Source organism: Ictidomys tridecemlineatus, chromosome 15 (assembly GCF_052094955.1).
Source record: "Ictidomys tridecemlineatus isolate mIctTri1 chromosome 15, mIctTri1.hap1, whole genome shotgun sequence".
Classification (NCBI taxonomy): Eukaryota; Metazoa; Chordata; class Mammalia; order Rodentia; family Sciuridae; genus Ictidomys; species Ictidomys tridecemlineatus.
The window spans coordinates 9413296-9440874 of record NC_135491.1 but is presented as its reverse complement, the minus strand read 5'-3'; the positions used below and the strand labels follow the sequence as shown (position 1 = coordinate 9440874).

General features: G+C 50.0%; 2 protein-coding genes and 2 long non-coding RNA genes across 4 annotated transcripts in view; 2 read left to right on the top strand and 2 right to left on the bottom strand.

Annotated features, from left to right (window-relative positions):
- Positions 1-1055: 1055 nt before the first annotated feature.
- Positions 1056-11484, bottom strand: Ap2s1 (adaptor related protein complex 2 subunit sigma 1). Its single transcript, XM_078031812.1, has 5 exons — positions 11325-11484; positions 7437-7586; positions 2099-2212; positions 1490-1549; positions 1056-1386 (listed from the first exon to the last, which is right to left on the bottom strand). The coding sequence occupies exons 1-5, from the start codon at positions 11325-11327 to the stop codon at positions 1285-1287; spliced, it is 429 nt and encodes a 142-aa protein (XP_077887938.1). The 5' UTR covers positions 11328-11484; the 3' UTR covers positions 1056-1284.
- Positions 11485-11530: 46 nt separating this feature from the next.
- LOC120887994 (uncharacterized) lies at positions 11531-17074 on the top strand. The gene is made up of 2 exons (XR_005731438.2): positions 11531-11923; positions 14507-17074. It is a non-coding gene; the product is annotated as an uncharacterized LOC120887994 (long non-coding RNA).
- LOC144370754 (uncharacterized) lies at positions 13470-26780 on the bottom strand. The gene is made up of 4 exons (XR_013430683.1): positions 26154-26780; positions 21868-21958; positions 18391-18588; positions 13470-14423 (listed from the first exon to the last, which is right to left on the bottom strand). It is a non-coding gene; the product is annotated as an uncharacterized LOC144370754 (long non-coding RNA).
- Arhgap35 (Rho GTPase activating protein 35) overlaps positions 25596-27579 on the top strand; it is a 121793-nt gene continuing 119809 nt past the window's right edge. The window contains exon 1 of the mRNA XM_078031811.1: positions 25596-25736. The gene's annotated coding sequence lies outside the window, so the exon portion shown is untranslated. The remainder of the gene's footprint in view (positions 25737-27579) is intronic.

The window sequence follows — 27579 nt, the reverse complement described above, 5'->3', positions numbered from 1 at the left end:
GCAGGCATTAAATTAATGTCTATGGAAGGAGTGTGTGCTTACTAACCCCTGGCCCAACTATAGACTCTCCTTAAACCCGAGGGTGAGGTAAAAACCATCACCAATCCACTTTCCAGACGAAGAAACGGAGGTGAGAGAGCCAAGTGACCCGCCTAAAGGCCACCCCGCTGCAGAGTGCTGCTGCTGGAGCCCCGTCCCCTGCCGTGGGTGGGACATGCGAGGAGAGCAGAGGCGCCTAGGGCTGGCCTCACCCCGCCCAGCGGCTCCCTCACACTGCGCTCCGAGGCCACGCGGGGCGCACCACAACCCCAGAGGGCCACTTTGGGCAGGTGGGTGGAAGCCAGAGCTGGGGCCATCTCACGGTGAAGGACTGTCCTGGCTCCACTGCCAACAGAGCTGCTGCTGAGAAACGCCGAGTCCTAAGCGGAGTGTGCGCGTCTCCGGCAACCCCAGGGCCTTGCTGAACCAGCGTCTGGGAACCAGCCTCCGCAGCTCCGCCCTGCTCAGCTGTGATGAGCTACGTGAACGTGGCCAAGGATTTTAACTTTTCAGGGCTCAGTGATCTCACCTGACAAATGGGGACAAGAGTGGCTTCTTCTAGGTTTTTTTTTGTTTGTTTGGTAACGGGGATTGAACTCAGGGCCACTCAGCCACATCCCCAACCCTGTTTTGTATTTTATTTACAGTTGCTTAGGGCCTCGCTGTTGCTGAGGCTGGCTTTGAACTTGCAATCCTCCTGCCTCAGCCTCCCCAGCTGCTGGGATTACAGGTGGGCACCACCGCGCCCGGCAGCTGTTTCCTCTGAATCCTGTGAGGATGAGGAAGGCGACTGATCAGTGCCCAGATGCTTGGTGCACTCAGGGGCCTCGGAGTCTCACTGTCTAAACCCATCCCACCTGTGTCTTGGGAACCCTTTGTTGGTGGCCACAGAGCTGACACCCGTTGACCCCCACCTCCTTCAGCACAGCAGGGTGCTTGCTGACTGACTCATTGATGGATGGAGGGCAGGTGTCCTGAGGGTCCCTGGGGTGAGGCAGGGGCTGGAGGATGCGAGGCCAGGCAGGACCACGGGTTTATTGGGGGCTCCACACGCACATTCATGGCGTCACACGACAACAGCAAGGTTACTCGGGACACTGAAGGTGGCCTCCGCCCACAGCTGGGCCCAGAGGCAGTGGGGTGCAGTCTCCTCCCTTGTGGCCCAGACCCAGCTGGGTCCCTTCCTCCAGGGCGGCTGAGGGAGGGGGCTGCGAGCGGGTGAGTCCGAGGTGGCGGCGGGTGGCCTCACTCCAGGGACTGCAGCATCAGCAGCTGCTTCAGCACCTTCGTCTGGCTGGTCTCGCGGATTTCGCCGGCCAGGAACATCTCGTCCACGACCGTGTAGACCTGTGTGAAGGAGGGCCCGGGGCAGAGGAAGTGGGCACCAGGGGCCCTGGTGGCTGAGGGCTCCAGGCCACACGCGCCCTCCCCACCTGTGCCAGGAGCTTACCTTGTAGAAGTTGAACACCAGGTCCAGTTCACAGACATTGTGGAAGTACTCGTTCAAGACCTGGGCGAGAAGAAAGGTGGTAACCGACGGGCAGGGAGGGGGACACGCAGAGACAGGAGCAAAGGCATCAGAAAGAGACGGAAAAGCCAGGCACAGTGGTACACGCCTGTCATCCCAGCCACTGGGAGGCTGAGGCAGGAGGATCGCAAGTTCAAGGCCAGCCTCAGCAACTTGGCCAGACCCTGTCTCAATACATAAAAAAGAACTGGGGACGTAGGTAAAGCACCTGGGTTCAATCCCCAGGATCAGAAAAATAAAAATAAATGGCACAAAAGCAAGAGAGACACTGAGGAAAAGGGAGGGAGAAAGATACAAAAATCCAGGGAGGGAGACAGAGACGGGGATGTTATTAGAGACGGAGGATAAGGAAGAGTGACAAGATCCCTGGGTGACAACAGAAAAAGGTGGCAGAAGGGCTAGCCTGAGGCACAGGAAGAAAGAGACGAGACCGAGCTGGACGGTGGGAAGGCAGAGGAAGAAGGGGCTCTCCAGAAGCAGCAGAGATGGGGAGGGGAAGAGAGCCCGGCCCCCAGGCCCCGCTCCACTCACCTCCACGAAGTTGTGGATGGCCTCCAGATAGGCCAGGTTGTTGTCATTGACGTCCACACAGATGCAGAAGTACAGGCCCGCGTAGCGTCGGTAGATGATCTTAAAGTTCCGGAACTGTGGACAGAGGGGCTGTCAGCGAGGGGGCAGGCCTAGGACCAACGTGCCGGCATAGTGGGCATGAGCCGCCACTCTGTGGTCTCTGAGGCCCAGCTCGGTGCCTGGCCTGTGCTGGGGGCCCAGCGGTGAGCGGGACACCCCAGCTCTGCCCTCCCAGGGCTCACGGTCCAGGGGCGGGAGACTCATGCCCTGGCAGCAGGTCAGGCAGCCCCAGTGGGGACCTAACCCTTTATAGAGCCTGGGAGCCAGCGAGGCTTCCTGAAGGAGGGCATCAAATTTGAGACGTGCGGGGTGGGCAGTGGCTCCGAAGGCAGAGGGGGCTCAGGGCTGAGAGGGAGCCTGGACTGTCCAGAGGAATCCACCCAGCCTCACCGCTGTCACCTCTGGAGGTCGAAGTCCACAGATGGATTAATTCCATCAGTCATTCTACAAATAATTCCTGGGCCTACTGTGTGCCAGGCTTACGGTGGGCAGTGCAGAGGTCACCACGGTAACCAGGACAACCTGGGCCCTGTGCTCACTGAACTGAGCCCATATGCTTGGGACCACAAGGGTCTCAGACTTCAGAGTCGTTCAGATTTTGGAATATCTGCACAGACTTTACTGGTTCGATATACCTCATCTGAAAGCCCCAAATTCTCCAAAATCTGAAAACTCGGGTCAGCACCCAAAAGGTTTCAGATTTGAGCGGGGTGGGGTAGCACATGGCTACAGTGCCAGCCCCTCGGGAGGCTGAGGCAGGAGTACGGCTTGTGCCCAGGAGTCCAAGACCACCAGGGCAGCAGGAAGACAGTAGGACTGTGAGACAGTAAGACTCTCTCAAAGAAAAAAAACATTTTTTTTTCACATTTTGGATTTTCGGATAAGGGATGCTCAATTGAAATATGTAAACATGAGAATAATAACACAATGAACACATCCACACCACCCGTGAATAGCTGCTGGACCAGGGAAGGAGACTAATTTTACATGCACAGGTAAAGAGATTGATAGGGGCTGGGGCTGGGGCTGGGGCTGGGGCTGGTGGTAGAGTGAGTGCCTAGCACGGGCCTGCATTCCATCCCCAGCGCGTGTGTACACACACACACACACACACACACATAAAGGCAGAGGGACACTAACAAATTGACATTTAGATATGGACACACCCTCTGGGGTACTAAATTGGGATTAGCCAAAATCTGAAGTTCCAGCTCTCTGGGATGTGTGTGTGTGTGTGTGTGTGTGTGTGGCGCCATCTGGTGGCCACTGTAGGTGCCAACATTAGCCTCTGAAGTTTTCACTTGGGCTTACCCTTTGTTAATTTCTGAGATGACTTTGTTCAGTGTTGCCACACATAACCCAGGGACCCAGGGACGCATTATCTGGTCAGGGCTGCCGATCAGGGCTCTGCTACTGTCCGCGCTCTCCCACTCCTGGCCCCGGCCCCTCAGCTGCTCTTCTGGGGCCTACCCCTACCTCACTCTCTTCCCCAGGAACCTCTTTCTGAAGGCGGGGGGCAGGAGTCCCCTGTGAACAATGTTGGCACTGCCCACACCCACCCTGTCCTGTTCCTGTTCTCTGTCTGGGATGAGTCTGTCCCCAGATGGCACTATGAGCCTAGGTGGGAAGCTGGGCATGTCGCTCTGTGTCCCCAGCACCACCCCGCCCAGGGCTGACACCACCGCACAATGCTACAGCAAACTGAATCATGGCCGCTTAAGACACTCATCTCCTGATCTCTGGAGCCTGGGACTGTGTGGCCCTGCGTGGTGAGAGGGACTTGGCAGATGTGATTAAGAAGTTTGAGGGCTGGGCTGGGGCTGAGCCTAGCAAGTGGGGCCCTGGGTTCGCTTCTCAGCACCACATTAAAAAAATAACTAAACTAAATAAGGGCACGCATCCATCTACAATGGCAAAAAGGCGGGGCCTGGGGATGTGGCTCAGTGGTTGAGTGTCCCTGGGTTCACTCCCTGGTACCAAAACGAAAAAGAAAGAAAGAAATGGGGAGATGGTCCCCAACTATTTGGATGGGACAATGTCATTGCAGGGGTCCTTATATAGGAAATGGGGGGGGGGCAGTGAGAGCCAGAGAGATGGAAGCTGCCGCCCTGGTGCTGCAGGAGGAGGCCGGAGCCCTGGGCTGGCAGGCGGCTGCTGGCGCTAGAAAAGCCAAGGAAATGGATTCCCCTCTTGGCCCCAGAGGTTCACGCTACTGTGTTTGAGGCGATTTGTGACCGTGGCCAGGGAAGCTGCCTTGGTCTCCCGCTTCCCCTCCCTGTTTCTCCCTCACAGATCCCAGGCCCTGGTGGCTGCTATATCATAAGGGACGTGTAATGTGACATTCATTCTGCCTGATTCTCCTGTGTGTCCGCATTGGATCAACGAACGACCTCTGCCCCCAGCCACCCCTTCCTCCTCCAGCTGGCCAGGCACCCCAGCCAGGTCCCCCCAGCCAGCCCTGCCCACTCGGATGGCCACCGCCTGGAGACAGGCCTGAGACCCAGGTGGCGGGCGCTGGCCGGCCCCAGGTGGGACACAGCAGAGCTGCGAGTGAGGACCGTACGGTGAGCCTGGGTCCAGGGGGACCCAAGACCTGCGGCCGGGCCGTCTCACTCCCCGCTGACCCACTGCTGCCCCGTCTCCCAGCCCCACGGACCCGCTTCCGGACCCACAGGTGGGTATCAAGCCAGCGCTCAGGGCGCACTGGGCGCTGCACGGCACCCCTGGCACCCCAGCTCCCCTTTCCTCCCTCCTCTCGCCCACGATCCCAATGGCCAGCTCTGGGCGAGGCCACCCGTGACTTTGGCTGGCCACCCTCAGAGGCCAGTCCCACCCTCCTCCTGCACACTCTTCCGCCCCCGGCTGCCAGTCTCCAGAACACAGCGGCTTTCCTCCGCCTTCTGCCTCCAGCCGTGGCCCCCGCGCCCCCTGGTTCTCTCTTCTCACGGCCACTCCGAGTCCTTGGCTTGGTTCCCCACATTTCCCAGTCGCCGCTGCTCCGTGACCTGCACCTTTCCCTCCCCCACGGCCTCCCTGGGGCAGGGGCAGACACCTTGGACTGACCTTCCCCACACCTCCACCTGCTCAGCCAGACTCAGCACATCTCAGAAAACGGCAGGCCACCTGCCTGGGGCTCAGGCCCAGACCCCAGCCCTCAGCCTGGTCTCTCCCCTGCACTGCACGCCCATGCCTGGCCACCCCGTCACTTCCATGGTGGCTCTGTCACCAGTAGATGTCCCTGGACCACTGCGGTCACCCCGGAGCAGGCCCCTGCTTCTGCTCTTGTTCCCTACAGCAGATCCCAGAGGTCTAAGGCGGGTCCATGTCCCTCCTGGGCTCCAAATGCTCCTGGGCTCCATTTTTCTGAGTCTCCCAGGAGGCCCCTGAGGCCCAGCACCGGGCTACCTTTATCCTCACCGGCTCCGGCCCTCCTCCCTGCCGGGCCCTGGAACGCCCTCCATGTGTTCCTGCCTCAGGGCCTTAGTACTTGCTGTTCCCTCAGCCTGGAATGTTCCTCTCAGATTGCCATCTTCTTCCACTGCCTGGACTTTTGCGACTCCTTTGGGTCTTGGCTCTAATGTCACCTTTTACCATGCTTTCCAGAAAAAAAAACACAGAAAACTGCAGTCTCTCCTCCAGTGTCACCCAGCACTCTGCCCTCAAGTCAGCTGCTAATTGTTCCTGCTGCCATTCACGGTCACCTGACCACCATAGCCAAGACCAGCTCCCACCAACCAGCTCAGGGTTCTCCAAGGCAGAGATGGGTGTCTGCGACAGTCTCTGTGGGACCCTAGGACCAAGAACAGTGCCTGGCGCACAGCAGGCCTGTGGTAAATGTCTGTTGTATTCTTCAGGACAATGGGTCCCACCTCTTTTTCTGTGAAGTGCTGGGAGTGACTCCAGGGCCTCCTCAAGCTAGGCAAGTGTCCACCACTAAGCTACAGGCCAGCCCCAGGCTGCTGTCTTGAGCAGGTGAATGTCATGGGAATAAAAGGTGAAGACTCAAAGATTACAACAGACCAAGAGCCAGGTGTAGTGGCACAGGCCTGTAACCTCAGTGACTTGGGAGGCAGAGGCAGGAGGATTGCAAGTTTGAAGTCAGCCTCAGCAACTTAGCAAGACCCGAAACAACTTGGCAAGACTTTGTCTCAAAATAAAAAATAAAAAGGCTCGGCACGGTGATGCACACCTGTAATCCCAGAGGCTCAGGAGGCTAAAATAGGAGAATTGCGAGTTCAAACCCAGCCTCAGCAACGATGAGGTGCTAAGTAACTTGGGGAGACCCTGTCTCTAAATAAAATACAAAATAGGGCTGGGGATGAGGTTCAGTGGGAGAGCACTCCTGGGTTTAATCTTCCATACCACATGAAAGAAAAAAAGAAAAGAAAAAGGCAGTGTTACCAATTTGATTTGGTCGGGTCTGATAACAGTATTGTGATGATGTAGGGAAATGTTTTTATTTTCTAAGCTACATCCCAAAAATATTTGGAGAAGAAGTACGATGACATCTGTAATTTAATTTAAAACACTACAGCAAACGACACTCTTTATCCTATCCTCTCTACTTCCGTGTGAATGAACATTCCTATAGTGAGTTTTACAAAGGGAAATGAAGGGCTGAAGGGTAGCTTAGTGGCCGAGCACTTGCCTAGCATGCCTGAGACGCTGGGTTCCAGTCTCAGCAGCAGCAAAGAACACAAACTAACCTCTTTGACAATAAAGTAAATAAGTAAGGTAGAAGGAAAGATAAATGTAAATGCTGATAAGATCTAGGAGTAGGTTTATGGATCTTCAATCTACTCCTCTCTTTCACTGTGGTAATCTCCATCTTTGTAATTTTGAAAGGTACCAAAGCCCAGTGTGGTAGCACATGCCTGTAATCCCAGTGGCTCAGGAGGCTGAGGCAGGAGGTTCACAAGTTGGAGGCCAGCCTCAGCAACTGAGAGAGGCCCTAAGCAACTCAGCAAGACCCTGTCTCTAAATAAAGTATAAAAAAGGGCTGGGGATGTGGCTCAGTGGTTAAGCGACCCTACGATCAATTCTTGGTACCAAAAAACAAAAAAATACAGAAAGAAAGAAGAAAAAAATACCAAATACAGGAAGGAAGGTAAAGTCAGCTGAGGGAAGACAGGAGAAGATGGGTCAGTCAAAGGGTCATTTGAGCTAGAAGTTGGGCAGGAGGCCAGAGGAGGTCACAAGGAGGCAGGGGATGTGGGAGGCACGGAGGGGCATCTGTCACCTCTACAAAGTTGGTGTGTTTGGCGTCTCGGACGGTGACCACGGCGTGCACCTCCTCAATCAGCTTCTGCTTCTCATCGTCATCAAACTGCATGTACCACTTGGCCAGGCGCGTCTTGCCTGCGCGGTTCTGGATGAGGATGAATCGGATCTGGGGGCAGCGGGAGGAAGAGGAAGAAGTGAGAGAGGCAGGGAGGTGGCCTGGGCTAGAGGCCACTGCCCCACAGCCCCACCCGTCCCTGCAGGGAGATAGGGTGCAGGGCCCCAGCTGCTCTCTAGAGCCCACACAGGCCTCACTGTCCCTGCGCTCTGTCCCAGGTCCCTCCAGCCCGCCTTCCAGCAGTGGCCAACACTGAGCCAGGCCCAGGGCCCCGAGTCCCAGGCTCCATGGATTCTTGTCTGCCTCTCAGTCTGTTTCCCCGCCGGCAAAACAAGTTCCAAGAAGAGGGTGTTCTATCAGGTTTCTGGAGGTTTCATAAGCTTATAAACCTAGTTCGGAGGCTGGTAAGCAGGAGGCCCTCAATGAAGGTTTGCACCTCAATTCTTCAGCCTGAGCCCTGGCTTCCACTTCTTTTTTTTTTTTTTCCTTTCCTTTTTTTTTTTTTTTAACATTTTTTAGTTGCAGATGGACACAATATCATTATTTTATATATTTATTTTTACGTGGTGCTGAGGATCAAACTCAGGGCCTCACACGTGCTAGGCGAGTGTCCTACCACTGAGCCATGACCCCAGCCCCCACTTCTTTTTCTTTTGGATGACTTCTTAAAATTGTGATGTGAATTATTATTCACATATCATGAAATTTACCCTCTTTCTTGGGGAGTGGGGCAGGATACTGGGCATTGAACTCAGGAGTACTTAACCACTGAGCTACAGCCCCAGCTCTCTCTCTCTTTTTTTTTTTTTTTAATTTTTGTTAGTTGTAGATGGACACAATACCTTTATTTTATTTTTATGTGGTGCTGAGGATCGAACCCAGTGCCTTCCACATGCAAGGTGAGCTCACCACCACTGAGCTACAACCCGAGCCCACCAGCCGTCTTTTATATTTTATTTAGAGGCAGAGTCTTGCAGAGTTGCTTAGGGCCTCACTAAGTTGCTGAGTCTGGATTTGAACTTGCAATCCTCCTGACTTGGCCTCCTGAGCCGCTGGGATTACAGGCACGGCCACCACGCCCAGCAAATTCCCTCTCTTATACAGTAGACAGTTCAGTGGTTTTTAGGATATTCTCTTAGAATAGTCACAGTTGCACACATATCACCACTAATTCCAGAATATTCTTACCATTCCCAAAGAAACCTCCTACCCATTAGCCTCAACTCTTCCTCCCCTCAGCCCCTGGCAACCAGTCTACCTCTTCCCCTGTGGATTTGCCTATTCTAGACGTTTCACAATAGTGGGATCACATAGATGTGGCCTTTTTAACTGGCTTCCTTCACTTAGAGTCATGTCTTCATGTCCGTCCAGGTCGTAGCACGCACCAGCGCTCTGTTTCCCTCCCTCTCTCCTTTCTGCAGTGCTGAGGATAGCGCCCAGGCCCTTGCACATGCAGGCAAGTGCTTTCCACTGAGCTACAAGTCCAGTCCTGCAAAGTCACTTCTGAAGTGGCTTAACTGCTCAGTGCCTCGGTTAATGTGATCAGTAAACAATACACGAGAAGCACCAGAGCAGCGTCTCGAGTTCCGTGCTCCATGTTAGCTGTCATCGGTTCTAGGAAGTTTGCTATTAAGATTCTGAAAAGGGCTGGGGATACAGCTCAGTTGGTAGAGTGCTTGCCTAGCATGCACAAGACCCTGGGTTCAATCCCCAGCACCACACACACACACACACACAAAAAGATTCTGAAAAGACAGGTGAATCATCTCGGGCTACTTTGAAAATCACAGTTAAAGTCAGAAGGGCTCAGCCTTTCCACGCTGAGCTCACACACACACACACACACACACACACACACACACACACACAAATTAGTTATCTTATGACTGAAGTATTCGATCAAGAGTTCAGGCTTTGGAGCTGGGGCTAGGGCTCAGCGGTAGCACACTTGCCTGGCATGTATAAGGCACTGGCTTCGATTCTCAGCGCTACATATAAATACATAAAGCTTTATCAACAACTAAAAAAATAAAAAGTAAAAAAAAGAGTTCAGGTTTTAATGTCAGAATAAACCCTGGCACTATCAATTACTGGCTGTGTGTCCATGGCAGATCAGTTAACCTCTCTGAGCCTCAGCTTCCCTTTCTGTATAATGAATTTAATGAGAGTACCTCCTCCAAAGACTAACACATGGGTAAACATAAAGGGTAGAGTAGAGCATATAACATATATTAAGTGTCATATAAATACTAGGTCTTAGTAGCATTATACTAAGCATTATACTGTGCTGGTATTTGACTTTGAGAAAACCCTGACCCAAACTCACCTATCTAGGAAGGCTAGCTTTGGGCCAAGTTCTTTCTGAGATTGGCATGCTCTTGCCCATTTTTCAGATGAGAAAACAGGTTCAGAGAAAGTAAGTCTCACGGCCAGAAAACCGATCTGGAGTTCAAAGGCCTTGCTCTGAACCTCCTTATCCCAACTTGTAGGAGCTCCTAACCCTTCCTAGGCCTTCACACACTCTACCCCACCTCCAGCCCACCAGGCTGGACAGGAAGAGGATATTACACTCTCCTTCCAAGAACTCCTTCTGCTGAGCCAGGGAAACCCACTTCCTAATAGGGCCAGGGTCCAGTGCAGGAAAGGAAGTGGCATGGATGGGCATAGCAGGGAGCCACAGCCACCAGGGACAGAAGGGTCACATGGGAAGGGGAGCTAGAAGCAAGCCTAGAATTGAGAGCTCTGCCTCTTATTCCTAAGTCCCCTGAATACTTCCTGTTTCACCTTCCAGTGAGATTCTCTCCACGACCAGGAATCCACACCATGAGGGCCATTCCCTCCAGGACCCTCATCCATCCTCATCTGTTGTTGTCCCCTCTGATGCCTCCCAACCTTCCCCTGTCTCCAGTCCCCGTCCCCCGTCCTCTTGATCTCCAGTTTTTCACTTTCAGTCCCCTCTCTCAAGTCTCAGTGAGTCTTTCATTGGAGATATCCCTTCTCCAACTCCAGAGCCTCATCCCTTGTTCCAAAGTCACATCTTGTTTCCAAGACCCTGTCTTTGGAAAACTCACCCACTGTCCTGACATTCTCCTCCATCCATCTCCCTTCCTGACTCCCTGACCAAAGAAACCTGAGTTCCCAAGCCCCAACCTGGGGGACAGAAGTACCCCCTAAATCCAGTGCTCAGTCTTTGCCCCAAGGGCCGCCTCTTCCAAGCCTCCTCCCTACCCCAAGACCTCTGCAGCCCTCCCCATTCGTTTCTAGCATCCACTCCCTACCTCCACCCCCTCCCTTTGCAGCACACTTTCCTGACTCCCTACAGGTGCCCACTTCCGGCCTCCAGTGCCCACTCTCTTCCCCTTGAGCTTCTCTCTCCTCAGAGTGTCCTGCTCCTGTTCCAACCTCCGGAGACCCCTCCTGCCCCACCGTCCGGAGACCCCCACCTCCCTGTCCGGAGTCTCCAGTCCTCCTTCAACGCCTCCTCCCCCTCCGGAGACCGTGCGTCGCCAGCTGCCTCTCCTGTTTCAAAAGCGCCCAACAACTTTCAGTGTCTCCCGTATGCGCAAGTCTGCTCTCTGGACACCCCTTCCTCAATGTCCCTTGCCTGGAGACCCCTTCGCACACCCGAGCGCGAACCAAGGCCCTGTTCCCTCCTTCCCAGCCCCAGAGCCCACGTCGGATCCAGACCATCCGCGGCAGGGTGGCACTTGTCAGCGCCGATCCAAGCCTCGGCTGTGTGCACGTGGACCCTCCCTCCGTCCGCCCCCCGGCGAGGCGCGCCCCTGTTACCATAGCGACCCCTGTCCGGACCCCAGCGGCCCTGGTCCCGCGGCAACTGGGGGGCTACGGCTCTGGCTGCAGTTACGGGGCCCACAGCTGGAGCGGACTTCCGGCAGAAAGAACCCGCCTGCCCTCTCGCGCACAGCCCGCTGGGAGTTGTAGTTTCACGAACGACCTGGCTCCTCCGGGCGACCAACCACGGGAGAGGCTCGGGCCCACTTCCCAGCATGCTCAGCGACCGCCCCTTTCCTACCAAAGAATCCGGACTCCAAATGCATGCCGGGAGTTGTGGACGAAGGTGTCTTTGAAGGACTACAATTCCCGAGATGCTTGACAGCCAGCGAAGGGAGTTGTAGGGAAATGTAGTTCTGGTCGCCTCCTTCCCAAACCCTCACCCAGGGGAAGACAGCGGGTTGGGAAGAGGAGACCGCCTGGGTGACCTAGACGTGTAACTGTCTTTTCATGCTCACCCACTGCGCTGTTTCAAATACAGTGAGCCTGGGGGTGTAGCCCTGCAGTGGAGCCTGTGCTTAGCATGCGGGAGGCGCTGGGTTCGTCCCCGCACTGAAAAAAAAATGCAACCAACGTTGTTTCCTTGTGGGAGACAGGTAAGCACAATTTCCTTGACTCTAAAGCTTGAATTTGACAGGTGTGGGGCCCGAATTCAATACCCAATACCGGGGGGTGGGGGGTGGGGGGTGGCTGAATTTGAAAGTCAGAATTGTGCAAACCTGGTCATTGCTTGTCTAGGCTATGTGACTTTGGGCCAGTGATTTCACCTCTTAACTTCTTCATCTGCCAAATAAGAAAGATCAGGGAGTCAACTCAGTAGGGTGGTTTTAAAGTATTAAGTTTTCAAAGTTCTTAGCACAGTACTCTGCACATAGTAAATGCTCAATAAATATCAGTTCACTTTTTGGGGGGAGGGGCAGTACAGGGGATTGAACGGAAGGATGGTCTAACTGAGCTACATTCCAACCCATTTTTTAAATTTTGATACAGGGTCTAAGTTGCTGAGGCTGACTTGTAATTCTCCTGCCTCAGCCTCTTTAATCACTGAGATTACAGGTATGTACCATCCTGTCTGACTTAGTTCACATCACAAATGCCCATTATTAATATTTCCTGTCCAGAGGTCCATTTGTCTTCTCTCAGTTACTCTAATATGCCAACTGCATTCCCACCTCAGGGACTTTCCATGGCCTTACTAGTCCCTTGAAGACCTTCCCCACCTCCATTCCATGTTTGGCCTCTTCTTCTCTTAGCTTAAACACCACCTATGCAGATCTACAGAGACATCCTAGATGTAAAGATCCCCAGAATTCTCTAGAAGTTAATTAGGGCATTTTTATAGCCTTTATTCCAACTTTTAATGGTTTCCTCGGCGGGGGGATTTGTGGAGACCCTCCATTAGGTGGTGTGTCTTAGGGGGCAGGCACCTTATCTGTGAACTGTGCCTTCATCATCTAGGACACGGCACGTAGTAAGCACTCAGTAAAGGCATGCCTATGGGTACTGACGGGAGATTTGCCCGGACAACAACAAAGCATATTACAGAACCCTGTCAATTAGACGTGTGCTCCTGACAGAAGAACCAGTACAAAACTACTGAATGTTGGCCTGGCGTGGTGGTGGGTGGGTGGCAGGAGGATCGTGAGTTCAAAGCCAGCCTCAGCAAAGGTGAGGCACTAAGCAACTCAGTGAGGGCTGGGGTGTGGCTCAGGGGTTGAGTGTCCTTGAGTTCAATCCCCAGTACCCCCCGCCCCGAAAAAAAAGCCCTATTGAATATTGCAAGGGTAAAAAAACGACCAGAGATGGACTACTCTCCTGCATACGTCTCCTTCTCCAACAAGGTTGGAGTAGGGTGAGCAAGGTGCCCAAGGAGCAAAGCTGAAAAAGACACTACTCAGATGCCAACCCAGCCCTGGCATGAGCCTGAGCCTGGGTGCCTCCTTTCATTTTATGCTCTGGGGACCTTGTTTGTGTCACCTTAGTCCTGACTCTGATCTCCAGTGCTCAGCACAGCACTTGGCATGAGTGTTCAATCTACATGTTAGATGATAAATGAACCAGCAGCAAGAAAATGGGCCCTGTCCCTGTCCTGGAAACAGTTGCCATCCACCAGGAAAATGGACATAAATGACATTGCACAAAAAAGGTAAAGATTGTTTTAATGAAGCCAGGTGCAGTGGCATAGGCCTGTAATCCCAACAGCTTGAGAGGCTGGAGCAGGAGGATCTTGAGTTCAAAGCCAGCCTTAGCAAGATAGTGAGTCCGTAAGCAACTCAGTGAGGTCCTGTCTCTAAATAAAATACAAAATAGGGCTGGGAATGGGACTCAGTGGTCGAGTGCCCCTAGGTTCAATCCCCGGTACAAAAAAAAATTAATAATAATTTAACAAGTCCTGTGATTTAAAAGTTGTAGGATGCTTTAAATGCTGAATTAGTGATTTTTTAAAAATATTTTTTAGTTACCTTTATTTTTATTTATCTGTATGCGGTGCTGAGAATTGAACCCAGTGCCTCACAATACTATGCAAGCGCTCTCCCACTGAGCCACCACTCCAGCCCCTGAATTAGTGATCTTCTACTGTCTAATGAACTATCCCCAAACTTAGCGGCTTAAAATAATAATCATAAATCTCATAGTTTCTGTGGGTCAGTAATGGAGAACAGCATCGCAGGGCGGTTCCGGCTTGAAGTCTCTGGCAGGATTGCAGTTATTAGAAGGCTTGAAGGGGCTGGCAGAGCTGTGTCCCGGCCGCTCCTGTGGGGCCACATTGATGCTGACTGTTGGTGGACTTCTCAGTTCCTTACTCTCAGGAAACCCAGGTTTGGAGGCTCATCCCATGGAAAAACCCACACCCTAGAGAGAGCCCTGGGAAGAAGGAGAGGCTATTTGGTGGCCAAAGAATGGAGCTCTGCTCCCACATCAGCTCAACTCCAGGAGTCACAGATGCAGACAGGAATAATGAGGGAGAGAGAGTCTATAAAGGGGAGGAATATTCGCATCTTGTCTGCGATCTCCTGGGAACTCAGGTGCCACCCACTCCTCATGCCTTCCATGGTTTGGTGTTTAAGGTCATGGCGGCTGGTAGGTGTCTTCAGCCTGACGTGGGGGAGAGAGAGAGATGAGGCAAGTCTCCAAGGTTATTATAGTTTCGGACAAAACATTTCTCAAATGTTCAACAGGTCTCTCTGCAGAGCTGAGTAGACTCTGGCCCAAACGTCAAGGCGACAAAGGAGATCAACCCAAAATGAAGACAGAGATGTCAAGCCTTCATCTTGACCTCAGCAGACATCAGCAGGCCCCAGCGAGGAGTCAGTGTTTTCAGAAAAAGTGACCTCCAGGTCCCTGAAGAGTAACCTAGACAACCGTTAGCATCATGACCCCCAAGTCAGAGGTGTGATCTCGGGCCAAGCCAGTGGCAGACTGATGGTGGATGCCCACGTGACCTCCCAAAGCAGTGATTTTAAAGTAAATTAATGCAAGTGAAATGAGACAGTTTATTTAGGCTTTTCCTCAGTAACACGACCTCGGTTGACCTCCCCACAGGACACAGGAGTGTCCTCATGTAGCAGCTGCTTTGGGGAGGGGCGAGGGGGGGGAAGTGATCAAGAGAGGGCAAGTGGGGAACTGCAGTGTCCTCTATGACCTTGACTCAGATGTCACGCCCTATCCTTTCTGAAGTACAGATCAGCCCTGTGGGATGCCAGAGGAAACAGGAGTACCCGTGAGAATCACTGGGTCCATCTTAGAAACTGGCTTTCATCATTATCTAGAGCAGGGCTGCCTGTTTTAATGAAGAGTTAGGGACAGCTAGCAATGGATTCTGTCCTTCCTCTCTTCCTCTGTCTTTCCCAAGGCTGGGGATTGACTGAGGGCCTTGTGCTCCATAGGCAAGTCATCTATCACTGAGCCACACCCCAGCCCCTAACTTTTCTTCTCTCCAACTTTTTTGGGGGGGGCCAGGGGTGGGATGAGGACTAGGGATTAAACCTAGGGGTACTTTACTACTGAGCTAAGGCCTCAGACTTTCTAAATTTTTTTATTTTGAGACAGGGTCTCACTAAATTGCTAAGGGTCGAGTTAAATTGAACTTGCAATCCTCCTGCGTAGCTGGGATTACAGATGTGTGCCACGGTACCCGGTTTGCTTTCTCAAACTTTCTAATTAGATCATATCTACTTGAAAATGTAATAGTAGTACAGAGAACTCCAATATATCATTCACCTGGATGCACCAATTGTTGACATTTGATACATTTACTCTCTGCGTGTATTTACTTGAATTTTTTTTTCCCTTTGGTTCCTTGCAGACAGCATGCTAGCACTTCCTCCCAAAATCTAAATATTTATTACTCCTAAGAAAGGACTTTCTCCTCCATAACCACAATGCAATTATCACACTTAGAAAATATAATATTAATACTATACTATTGTATAATATACAGTTCATATAAAAATATCTTTGATCTGGAGAATGAGATTGATCAGATTATATTATGTACATGTACAAATATGACATAATGAATCATACTATTATGTATGATTATAATCCACCAATTAAAAAATGTATTTCTGGGTGTAGTGGCAACACACCTGTAATCCCAGCAGCTCAGGAGGGTGAGGCAGGAGGATCACAACTTCAAAGCCAGTCTGGGCAATATAGTGAGATCTTGTCTCAAGATAAAAAATAAAAGGGTTAGGGATGTAATTCGGTGTCAAAGTGCCTCTGGGTTCATTTCCCAGTATGGGGGGGAGAAGTATCTCAGTAATATTCCTTATATATATATATATATATATATATATTTTTTTTTTTTTTTTTTTTCCTGCACCAGAAACTCATCTAGGATCACAGATTGCATTTAGATGTAGTATTCCACCAGGTGGAATCCCAGGGACTCTGGAGGCTGAGGCAGGAGGATCACAATTTCTTTCTTTTTTTTTTTTTTTTTAGAGAGAAAGAGAGAATTTTTTAATATTTATTTTTTAGTTCTCGGCAGACACAACATCTCTGTTTGTATGTGGTGCTGAGGATCGAACCCGGGCCGCATGCATGCCAGGCGAGCGCGCTACCACTCGAGCCACATCCCCAGCCCAGAGGATCACAATTTCAAGGACAGCCTCTGCAATTTAGGGAGACCATGTCTCAAAATAAAAAGTAAGCTGGGCGTGGTGATGCTTGCCTGTAATCCCAGTAGCTCTGAAGGCTAAGGCAGGAGGATCACCAGTTCAAACCAGTCTCAGCAATTTATCAAGGTGCTAAGCAACTCAGTGAGACCTTGTATCTAAATAAAATATCAAAAAGGGCTGTGGATGTGGCTCAGTAGTTAAGCATCTCTGGGTGTAATCCTAGTACCAAAACACATAAACAAACAAACAAATAAAATAAAAAGGGCTGAGGGTGTATCTCAGTGGTTGCACACCCCTGGGTTCAATCCCCAGTCGCAAAGGAGGGGGGAAATCATGTCCCTTGGCCTCCTTTTATCTGGAATAATCTCTTCTCATTCTTTTCTGTATTTCAATACACTAGCCATTTTTGATGATTCCCAATCAGTTATTTTGCAGAATATCCCTTAATTTGGATTTGTCTGATGTTTCATTTTATATATATATATATATATCTAGGTTTAACCTTTTTTGTCAAGAATATCACCAAGTGACACTCTTTTCCTCCCAGAGCATCCCCTCAGGGGCATGTGATGTCGCTGGATCTCATCCTTGGTAACATTAAATTCAATCACTTGGCTAAGGTAATGTCTGTGACACTTTTCTTTTCAAAATTATACAATTTATATGATATCCAAAGCATAAACAACAGGAGAAGAAGAGATGGATTAAACTTTATTAAAATTAAAAACTTTTGTGGCTGGGGTGTACCTCAGCCATGGCAGAGAGCCTCCCCAGCATATAGGAAGCCCTGGACTTGATTGAGGGCACCACACCACAGACACACAGTAGAAACCTTTTGTGTATCAGAGGACAGCTGCCAAGGAGGCTGGGGCTGGGGCTCAGCAGTAGAGCGCTGGCCTAGCATATACGAGGCACTGGGTTCCATCCTCAGCACCATATAAAAGTAAATAAATAAAATAAAGGTATTGTGTCCAACTACAACTAATTTTTTTTTTAAAAAAGGACAAATGTCAAGATAGTGAAAACAAAATCCACGGAATGGAAAAAAAATGTTTGCAAGCACATCTCTCCTGTGGGATTAATATCCAGTATATATAAAGAACTCACCAGGTGCAGTGGCATAGGTCTCTAATCCCAGGTACTTGAGAGGCTGAGGTAGGAGAATTGCAAGTTTTAGGCCAATCTGGGCTACACAGAAAGATCCTCTTTCAAATAAAAAGTAAAAAGGGCTGAGGAGGTGGCTCAGTGGTTGAGTACCCCTGGGTTCAATCCCCAGTAACAAAATAAATAAATAAAAATTAAAAAAATAAAATGTAAAAAGACCTGGCATTGTGGCTCAGTGGTAGAGTGCTTGCCTAGCATGTATGAGGCAGTCTCAGCACCACATATAAATAAATAAATAAAGGCCCATCAATTAAAAAAAATATATATATATGTATATATTAGTTGTAGTGGGATACAATACCTTTATTTTATTTATTTATGTTTACGTGGTGCTAAGGATCGAATCCAGGCCCTCATATGTGCTAGATGAGTGCTGTACCATTTTTTAGGGCCACAACCCCAGCCCTAAAAATATATATTTTTTAAAAAAATAAAAAAGTAAAAAGACTTGGGAGTGTATCTTTGTGGTAGAGAGCCCCTCAGTTCCAGCTCTAGTACTGCCCCCCCACACACAAATAAAAGAAAGAAAAGAAAAAGTGAAAATCTGCTTTGACCTAAAAATGGGCAACCATCGCTTCTCGGCCTTTTGGCTAAGATCAAGTGTAAAAACGGGCAACCAACATGAAAAGATCTTTCTCTAAAGAAGAAATACAAATGTTCAATCAGCCCATGAAAAGATGCCCAACATTATTAGGCATGAGGAAAATGCAAATCAAAACCACAAGATACCACTTCCCACCCATTAGGAGTATGCCTATTTTAAAAATAAAACATACCGAAAATATGAAGAAACCAAGTGTTGGCAAAGATGTGGAGAAACTGGAATCCTGATGCATTTCTGGTAAGAATGTAAAATAGCACGGCAGCTGTGGAAAAGTTTAGTGGTTCCTTATAAAGTTAAACATGGGGCTAGGGACATGGCTTAGTGTAGAGCACTTGCCTAGCATACCTGAAGCCCAGGTTTGTCCCTAGCGCTGCAAAAAAAGAGAAAAAAAAAAGTTTAACAGAATAAAGAGAGTTACCATACAATTTAGTAATTCGATTTTTAGGTGTAACCATCAAAACCAGGGATTCTCACAGATAATTATACACCTGTGTTCATATCACAATAGCCTAAACCCCAAATGCTCAACACATGAGTAGATAAACAAAACATGGTTTATACACACTGTGGAATATTATGCAGCCTTAAAATGGAATGAAGTTCTGATACATGCTACATATATGATCCTCGAAGTAAGTGAACAACCCAGACACAAAAGGACAAATATTGCCTATTCTAGTTTCATGTGAAGGACCTAGAATAAGCAAATTCAAAGACAGAAAGTAAAGTAAATGTTAGTTACCAGGGACTGCCAGCAGAGAAGGAGAATGGATGTTACTGTTTAATGAGTCTAGAGTTTCTGTTTGGGATAATGAAAAAGTTCTGTGAAAGGATACCAGTGCTGATCACACAACATTGTGAATATACTTAATGCCACTGAGTCGTACAGTCAAAAGTGGTTACAATGGGGGCTGGGGCTGTAGCTCAGTGGTAAAGTGCTTGCCTTGCATATGTGAGGCACTGGGTTTGATCGTCAGCATCACATAAAAATAAATAAAGATATTGAGTGTCCATCTACAACTAAAAAAATACTTTTTTAAAAAAAGTGGTTACAGTGATAAAATTTGTTATTTATATTGTCTCCTAGTAAAAAAAAACATTATATGATTTACTTTTTATTTTTATTTAAATTTTTCGTTTTTGGTACTAGAGATTTAACCAGGGACAATTTACCACTGCTCTACATCCCCAGTCCTTTTTATTTTTTATTTTGAAACAGGATCTCACTAAGTTGATGAGGACCTCATCAAGTTGCTGACACTGGCTTTGAACTTGTGATCATCCTGCCTTAGCCTTTTGAGTCACTGGGATTATGAGCATGCGTCACTGCAACCGGGTATAATTTATTTTTAAAAAAATTCACCACTTAGTAGTAACTATTACCAATAGAATGCTTACTAAATTCCAGACTTTTTCTTTTCTTTCTTTCTTTCTTTCTTTTTTCCTCCTCCTTTTCCTTCTTGTACTGAGAATTGAACCCAGGGACACTGTGCCTCTGAGCTACATCCCCTGTTCCATTATTATTATTATTATTATTATTTTGGTACCAGGGATTGAACTCGGGAACACTCGCACTGAGCCACATCACCGGACCTGTTTTTGCATTTTATTTAGAGACAGGGTCTCACTGAGTTGCTTAGCGCCTCACTTTTGCTGAGACTGGCTTTGAATAGGTGATTCTCCTGTCTCAGCCTCTTGAGCCACTGGAATTAACAGGTGTGCACCACTGCACCCAGCTTATTTTTAAAATTTTGAGACAAGGTCTCACTAAGTTGCCCAGGCTGGTCAGGTATCAGCCATTCACCAAAAAACCCTGACAAATTGCAGGGTTTTTCCTAAGCTTTTTATAAATAAAAATTTCTAAACAACTCTGTAAGGTAGGTACTAATTCTATCAACACCATTTTACAGATGAGGAAACTGTGGAACAGAGAAGTTGAGGAACTTGCCAGTAAGTTGAGGAGCTGAGGGGCTGGGGTTGTAGCTCAGCGGCAGAGCGCTTGCCTCACACACATGAGGTGCTGGGTTCAATTCTCAGCACCACATTAAAAATAAATAAAATAAAATAAAGATATTGTGTCCATTTACAACGAAAAAAAAAGTTGTGGAGCTGATATTCAAGCCCAGGCCTTCTGACTCCAGAGTCTATGCCTGTCTTGGTATTCTACACTGTAAGCGTGTAGATAGGTCTGGAATACAAGACAATTCCAGAGAGGCAAGTAGGATGGGCCTGAGATGTTCAAGGGGACAGCATCTAATTTTAAAAAAGACTATCGTGTTCTAGTTGTAGTAGTTGGACACAATGCCTTTATTTTATTTTTATGTGGTGCTGAGGATCGAATCCAGCGCCTTGCACGTGCTAGGCAAGCGCTCCACCGCTGAACCAGGACCCCAGCCCTGGGACAGCATCTTTTTAAAATACTGCAGTATTAAAATTTAAATAAATTTTTTTGACAGGCCAAGAAATTCATGTATTATTGTTTAATTAAAAATACAAAAGGGAGCTGTCTCTCCCTCCAGAGATAGTCTGCATTCAGAATGCTTTCCCAAAGGCCTCTCTCTTGAGATTGCCCCTATTCTCCCTTAAATAGGTCTCTACTTAAGGGCACTTGAGCCACATCCCCAGCCCCAGCCCTTTCTATTTTTAATTTTGAGACAGGGTCTCAGTAGATTGCTTACAACCTCAGTTGCTGAGGCTGGCTTGGAACCTGCCCTCCTCCTGCCTCAGCCTCCCGAGCCGCAGGGATTACAGGGGTGGGCTGCTGCGCCCGGCACACTTCAATTTTTAAGTTTATAAAAATAGAGAGGTTCATTATATTCGGTCAAATACTCAGCGCGTGCCCACCAAGTGTCAAGCGCAGGGGCCTGGCAGCTGTTGCAGCTGTGGATCGGAGCATCCCCACCTCCGGTTTCTTCCTCGTGATTGGCTGCTCTTCGGGCCAATGGCGAAACAGTTCTCGGCTCGCAGACACCTCCGGCAGCTTCAGCGAGAAGCCGCTTCCCCAGTTTGGCTTGTAGGCGGCGCTGTGGGTTCACCAACTACTGAGTCCCGCACAGACCTCGTCCCCACCCTCTCCGATTCTTTCAGACTCTCCGGAATGGATACAGAATGTCTCCCAGCACCTTCACCCTCTCTGCACAATTCCTCAGTGGCTTTTTCTGCCTGTGCATCTTTCCCAGGCGGTTTCAGAGCCCCACGCCCGCTTGGGGCCTCCTGGGGCTCTCTAGCTGGTGTGACCTCCAGCCGTTCGGGCCCCCAGGGCAAAGCTTGGGAAATCTTGATACCGGCCCAAGCCAGCAGCCGGCACTTCTCCGGGTCGGCTAATTGTTTACTCGATTGTTTATTTATCCTGGAGTGGAGGCTAGCGGGGGTGGCTGCCCCCAGGGAAGCCTGCTTCCTGTCGTTGGCTGGCTCAGCTGCCATTCGCCTTCTGGCTCACTGGAAAGAATCGCAGAGCTGGGAAGGCCCTCCTAGGTGGTTCCATCCAACAAAACGCTGTCTAAGCCTCTGCCTGCCTTGTTTTTGGATCTGCTTAGAGACAACTACCATGACTGAGACAGCCTGGGCTTGCCTTCACAAAATGGAAAAGACCTATTACAAGACAAGGATGACCCAGGGTGGACAGGGTTTGGTTGGGCAGGCGACTTACATGGTCTGTGGGATCCTGGAGGAGACATCTGACCCAGTCTATTGGGTAAGGGAGGGTCTCCTGGAAGAGGAGGGAACGTCTCCGCTAGCAACTGAAAGAAGGATAGGAGTTAGTCAGTGGACAGGCTTTTTGGCTACCATGCCCACAGTGCCTACCATTCCTTTTGTTGGCGTGGGACTCATCACCATTTGCCAGACTTAGAAAAACAACCAGAGTCCCTAGCTCCATAGGGTTAACACATACTGGTGACACCAACACAGAACTTTGTTCCCTTATGAAGTGCTATATAGAATAGGTGTGTAGTCGGGTTTAATGTTCAATTATGCCACTTTCTGACTGTGTAACTTCTCTATGAATTATAATTTATCCATAATTGAGTTATGAGAATGGAGTGAATATGTCTGAAGTGCTTTGGAATATTGATTAGTACAAAGTGTTCACTTATTTATTTTATATTTTAGTTGTGGGTGGACACAATACTTTTATTTTTATATGGTGCTGAGGATTGAACCCAGTGCCTCACGCATGCTAGGTAAGCACTCTACGGCTGAGCCACAACTCCAACTCCAAAGTGTTCATTTTTATTAAAGGCTGAGGGATCAGGCCAAATCTGAGGCCACTCTCAGGAAGTGATTTTAAGGATAAGGCTTGAAAATTAGGGTGGTGTTCACAGGCTCCAAAAGGGGAGAAACTAGGTTCAGAGAGAGGCACTGTCAGTTCACAAATTCAAATGACAGGGAGGATCTGGAACACTTCACAAGTGTTATAAAGACATTAATTTGAAGTGGGAGTATCTAGTACTGCCATCCACCAGCTTTCCAGTTTTTTTTTTTTTTTTTTCCCTAGCAACAGGTTAGTACTGGAGATTGAACCTAGAACCCTCTACCACAACTATACTTGCAAACTTTTTTATTTCTAAATTGTTGAGGCTAAATTCTAATTTCAAAATTGCCTCAGCCTTCCAAATCACTGGGATTACAAATGAAAGTGATCTTAACATCACTTACAAAGGAGGTTTTGCAATGATAGCTCACACACTTGATCTGGCAGCCATAGTGCTTAAAAAAGTTTTGGGGCTAAATTAATTTTATTTTTGTGGTACTGGGGATTGAACTCAGGAATGGCACATGTTGAGGAAGCCCTCTATTGCTGAGCTACATTTTCAGCCTTTTTAAATTTTGAAATAGAGTCTCTCTAAGTTGCTCAGGGTGTCCTGGAACAACATCTCTTTTTTGGAACCGAGGGTTGAACCCAGAGGCAGTTTACCACTGAGCTGCATGTCCAGCCCCCCCCCCCCCCATCTTTTTTTTGATACCAGAGATTGAACCCAGGGCCACTTAACTGCTAAATCACATCCCCTTTTATTTTGAGACAAGATCTTGCTAAGTTGCTTAGGGCCTCTCTCTAATTTGCTGAGGCTGGCTCTGAACTTGCAATCCTCCTGTCTCAACTTCTTCTTTTTTTTTTTTTTAAAGATAGAGTGAGAGAGAAGAGAGAGAGAGAGAGAGAGAGAGAGAGAGAGAGAGAGAGAGAGAGAGAGAGAGAATTTTTAATATTTATTTTTTAGTTCTCGGCGGACACAACATCTTTGTTGGTATGTGGTGCTGAGGATCGAACCCGGGTCGCACGCATGCCAGGCGAGCGCGCTACCGCTTGAGCCACATCCCCAGCCCCCTGTCTCAACTTCTTGAGCGGCAGGATTACAGGTGTGCACCACTGAGCCCAGCCCATCAAAAAAAAAATTTTTTTTTAATTTTAATATTTATTTTTTAGTTTTCGGCGGACACAACATCTTTGTTTGTTTGTGGTGTTGAGGATCGAACCCGGGCCACACGCATGCCAGGCAAGCACACTACCGCTTGAGCCACATCCCCAGCCCCCCCCCATCAAATTTTTGATCCTCCTGTTTTAGTTGGGATTACAGGTATGAAACACCATACCCAGCTAAAAATGCTACATTTTAAGAATGGTAAATAAGAAAATGATATATGGAAAAGATTTTTAGCCAGAAATGGTATGTTTTAAAACTTGAGCCCACATAATTTTATTTTTTAATGCTTAGAGAACACACTTTGTGCAAGGGATGATTTTTTTAGCGCTTTACAAATGTGTAGCAATACTAACTTTACCCGTAGTTTTGCTTTCCCAAGTTTCAGTTATCCGTGGTCAGCCGGAGGAAGATATTAGTATTGGCATTCACATTATTTTTATTACAGACCAGCATACTTATAATTGTTGTTAATCTGTTACTGTGCCTCACTCAAATTAAACTTTATCATAGGTATGTATATGTAGTAAAAAATAATATATACTATGTGTGTACACAGACACACGACTTGAGTGGTTTTGAGTTTTGGACCATGGAGACTATTAGTTTAATTCGGAGGGAGGTACGATTATTTTCCTGCTTTCCCATTTTATAGATAGATGAAGAGACTGAGGAAAGAAATGCAAAATGTAATAGAAAACACAGCCTTTCCTCACGCATTCCTCAAACAGACTTTGTGCCCAGAGAGCTCATCTTCCATAATGCGTACTTCCGGAGGAGTCCCAGAAGAACCCCCTCCTCGGTTCTGAGGAATCCAGGTTTACAGCGGTGCCCACTCCAATCACAACTCCCCCTCCCAAACCGACATTTGATTTCCAGTCATTTGCACAATGATAACTTGAAAGCCAGGACTGTTTGCAGGACTGGGTCGTCTTTCCTCTGCCCGGGATCCAGTAACCCCTGAATCACTCAACAACTTGCACCAACGCGCGTCTTGCCTTCAGTTTTTCCTCACTGCCTAGGGTAAGAGCACGCGCTTTCTAGCTCCTCCCCCTCTTCCGGAACGACGAATTATGAGGCCCCGATTGGGTTGAGGCGGGCCACGCCTCCTCGTGCTCTCCAATCAACTCCCCCGATGGGTACGCTCCCTCCTTCCTAGCCCTGCCCCACCGCCCCCCGTTACGTTTTCTTTCTCTCCTCCTCCGTTATCTCGGGGGTTGCGGCTCTCGCGGCAAACCCACCTCTCCTTGCATTTCATTGGCTGGCCAGGTCCCGCGCGAGCAGGATCGTGCCCTTGGTCCCCGCCTCCAAAGACGGGCCGTGAGTCTTCGCTGCAGCTTTCTCCAAGAAGCTGCGCGAGGCAGGGGATCTGCTGTTTCTGGCGCGCGCAAGGAGGCGCGCGCCTCCCGACGGCCACTCCCTCTGCCTAGCGCCAGTAGCAGAGCCGGCTGGAAGCCCATACTGCGCACGCGCACTAGACCACCCAGCTCCCTCTGCCTGTTCGCGGGTGTTCTGGCGTTCAGTCTCGCGCCGCAGAAGCGGCATTTTCTTGGGGCGCACGCGCGTTGCGCTCTTTGCACCCATTCCCAGTACCCGGCTGCAACGGTAGCAGAGAGCTCCTCAGGCGAGCGAGTGCTTCGCCGCTTCCCGCTGCCCGGTGCTGGTCATTCCCTCGTGGCGCGCCCCCTTGGGCCGTTATCCCCCTGCAACGGTCCCCGCGCCACGCACGCGCAATAGCGAGGTGTGTGCGCGCGGGAGCGGCGGCCGCAGGAAGGAGGTGCCGGCGCCATTGCGCGCGAGGGAGGGAGGGAGCGAGCAAGGCTGGTCCGCCCTCCCTGTGGTTCCCGCCCCTCCCCCCTTCCCCTCCCCGCCCCCCGCCCCGAGGGAGAGCCGCGGAGCGGCGGGAGGAGGAGGTGGAGGAGGCGGAGGAGGCAGTCCGCGAGGGAGGGTCCGTTCGGCCCCCCGCCGCCGGAGCCGGAGCCGTCGCTGCCGCCGCCGCCTCAGCCGCTGCAGGACGAAGAGCAGAGGAACATGGCGCCGGGGCCGCCGTCGCCGCGGCTGGGATCGCGAAGGCCGGGGCCGCGCTGAGGGCGCCCAGCTGGTGAGTGCGCGAGCTCGTGGGCTCCGGGCGGCGAAGCCGGGCGCCGCCCCGCTGCGGGGTCTGGGGGAGGCGGGGACGGCGGGGCCCCGAGCCCGGGAACAATGGAGGAGCCGGAGGGGGAGGGGAAGGAACGGCCCCCCAGCGCCCCTGGCCCTGCGGTCCCCGCCGCTTCGCGCTTGGGCCCGGCCCGCGAGGCCCGCCTGTCCTTCGGACTTGCCCCTGCCCGCCCCAGCCTTGCTGTCCTTGCGGGTGCCCCCGCCCGCGATCCGTTGGGATCTCGGTGTCTGTCTCGTGTTCTCCCCGCCCCACCTTGCCGGCAGCCACCCTACTCCCGATTCTGCGCCCCTCGTTTTCCTTCTTCCGAGCCTGGTAATGCCCTTAGCCCCTCCTGGACTCTGCAGTGCTTACGGGACCCACCTCCTCTCAGTGACCCTTCTGCATCCCTTGATTCTGGCTCCCACTCGGAGATCCATGACTCTTCTGCATTCTCTTTTATTCTGCTATCACTACTCTCCGGTTCTGTCCCTGGCCCCTTCTTTTCCTATCCACTATTATTCCTGTCGTAGAATGTCTTGCACTCCTAGGAGCTGTCCCTTTAGGACCTGCGATCTGCCGCCTTGGTGTCCTGTTGATTTAGACACTGCTGCCTCCGGTTCTGTCCCTTGAACTTAATTTCATCTCTTTCAGGCCCAACTATCCCCTACCCGCATTTCTGTTCTGGCCCACACAGAACCTGCTGCACCCCGAGAAACCCCTTGACTGTCTCTCTTGACCCTTCTCTGACTTGTATGCACTATATTTGCTGCCTCCTTTTACCAGTTCTTGCTTCTGTTTGCTATTCAGACCCTTTCCTCTCTTCCAGATCTTTTCACCTCCCACCTCTGCCCCTTGCCTGAGCTCAGAATTTGCAGTCCTTCCCTGGCTGCTTGCTTTCTGCCTTTGCCTTCCTCCGAAGCAGCCTCATCCTCATTCTCTGACCCTGCAGATTTCTCATTTCTGCCATTTACTTACCTGACCTCTTTCCCTGGCTCAGTGGCTGTCATCCTTGGCTCCTCCCCACCTTCATTTTGGCACTCCCGTGAGCTGCTCCATTCATTTGCTCTCCCTTCTTTGGCCTGACCCCCCTTCGGTTCCTTTATGCCTAACACCTGCTTCCTGCCTCCTCTTTGCCTCCCCCAGGCCTCTCCTCCCCATTGTGGCCTTTCTTAGACTTGCCTTTACCTCTCAACTTGACCCATCTTCCAGCCCCTTCCCATTCTGCATGTTCAAGACCTGCCTGCAGAACCTTTCCACCTGCTCTCTCCTTTGGTTTGTTCAGCTCTGTCCCATCCTCTTATTTAGTACCCACCCACCTCATCTGGCCCTTTTTGGAGCTGTCCACTAGCCTGTATATTTTTTGACTCATTTTTGACTTTCCAACACTGTCCCTCTTGAAGTGGTCCCCTTTAACATGGTCTTGTTTTAAGGGCATTCCACCTGGGTCTCTCTCAATTCTAAGTTTTCCCCCTGACATTCTCTCCCTTTAATTTTGATTCAGCTGTCACTGTCCACTCTTTGTATATTTGTCCTTCCTCCCCTACACTTACCTTCTTTTTGAGTCCTCTTTCCCCCAATTCTGACATTAAGGTGTTTTCTTAATTTTCCTTCTTATTCCTCCCATCCCTTCTCAGAGCTGCCCCAGTTCTTTGATGGATGCTCACTCCCTTTTGATGATTCTCCCAGGCCCCTTCCTTTTTGGCTTCCTTTTCCCTTTTCAACATTTTCCCCCTTTTCCCTCATAGTCTGTCAGGCTCCTCTTGCATTTAGTTCTTATCAGACCTGCTTTTCCTGGGTCCCCACTGTG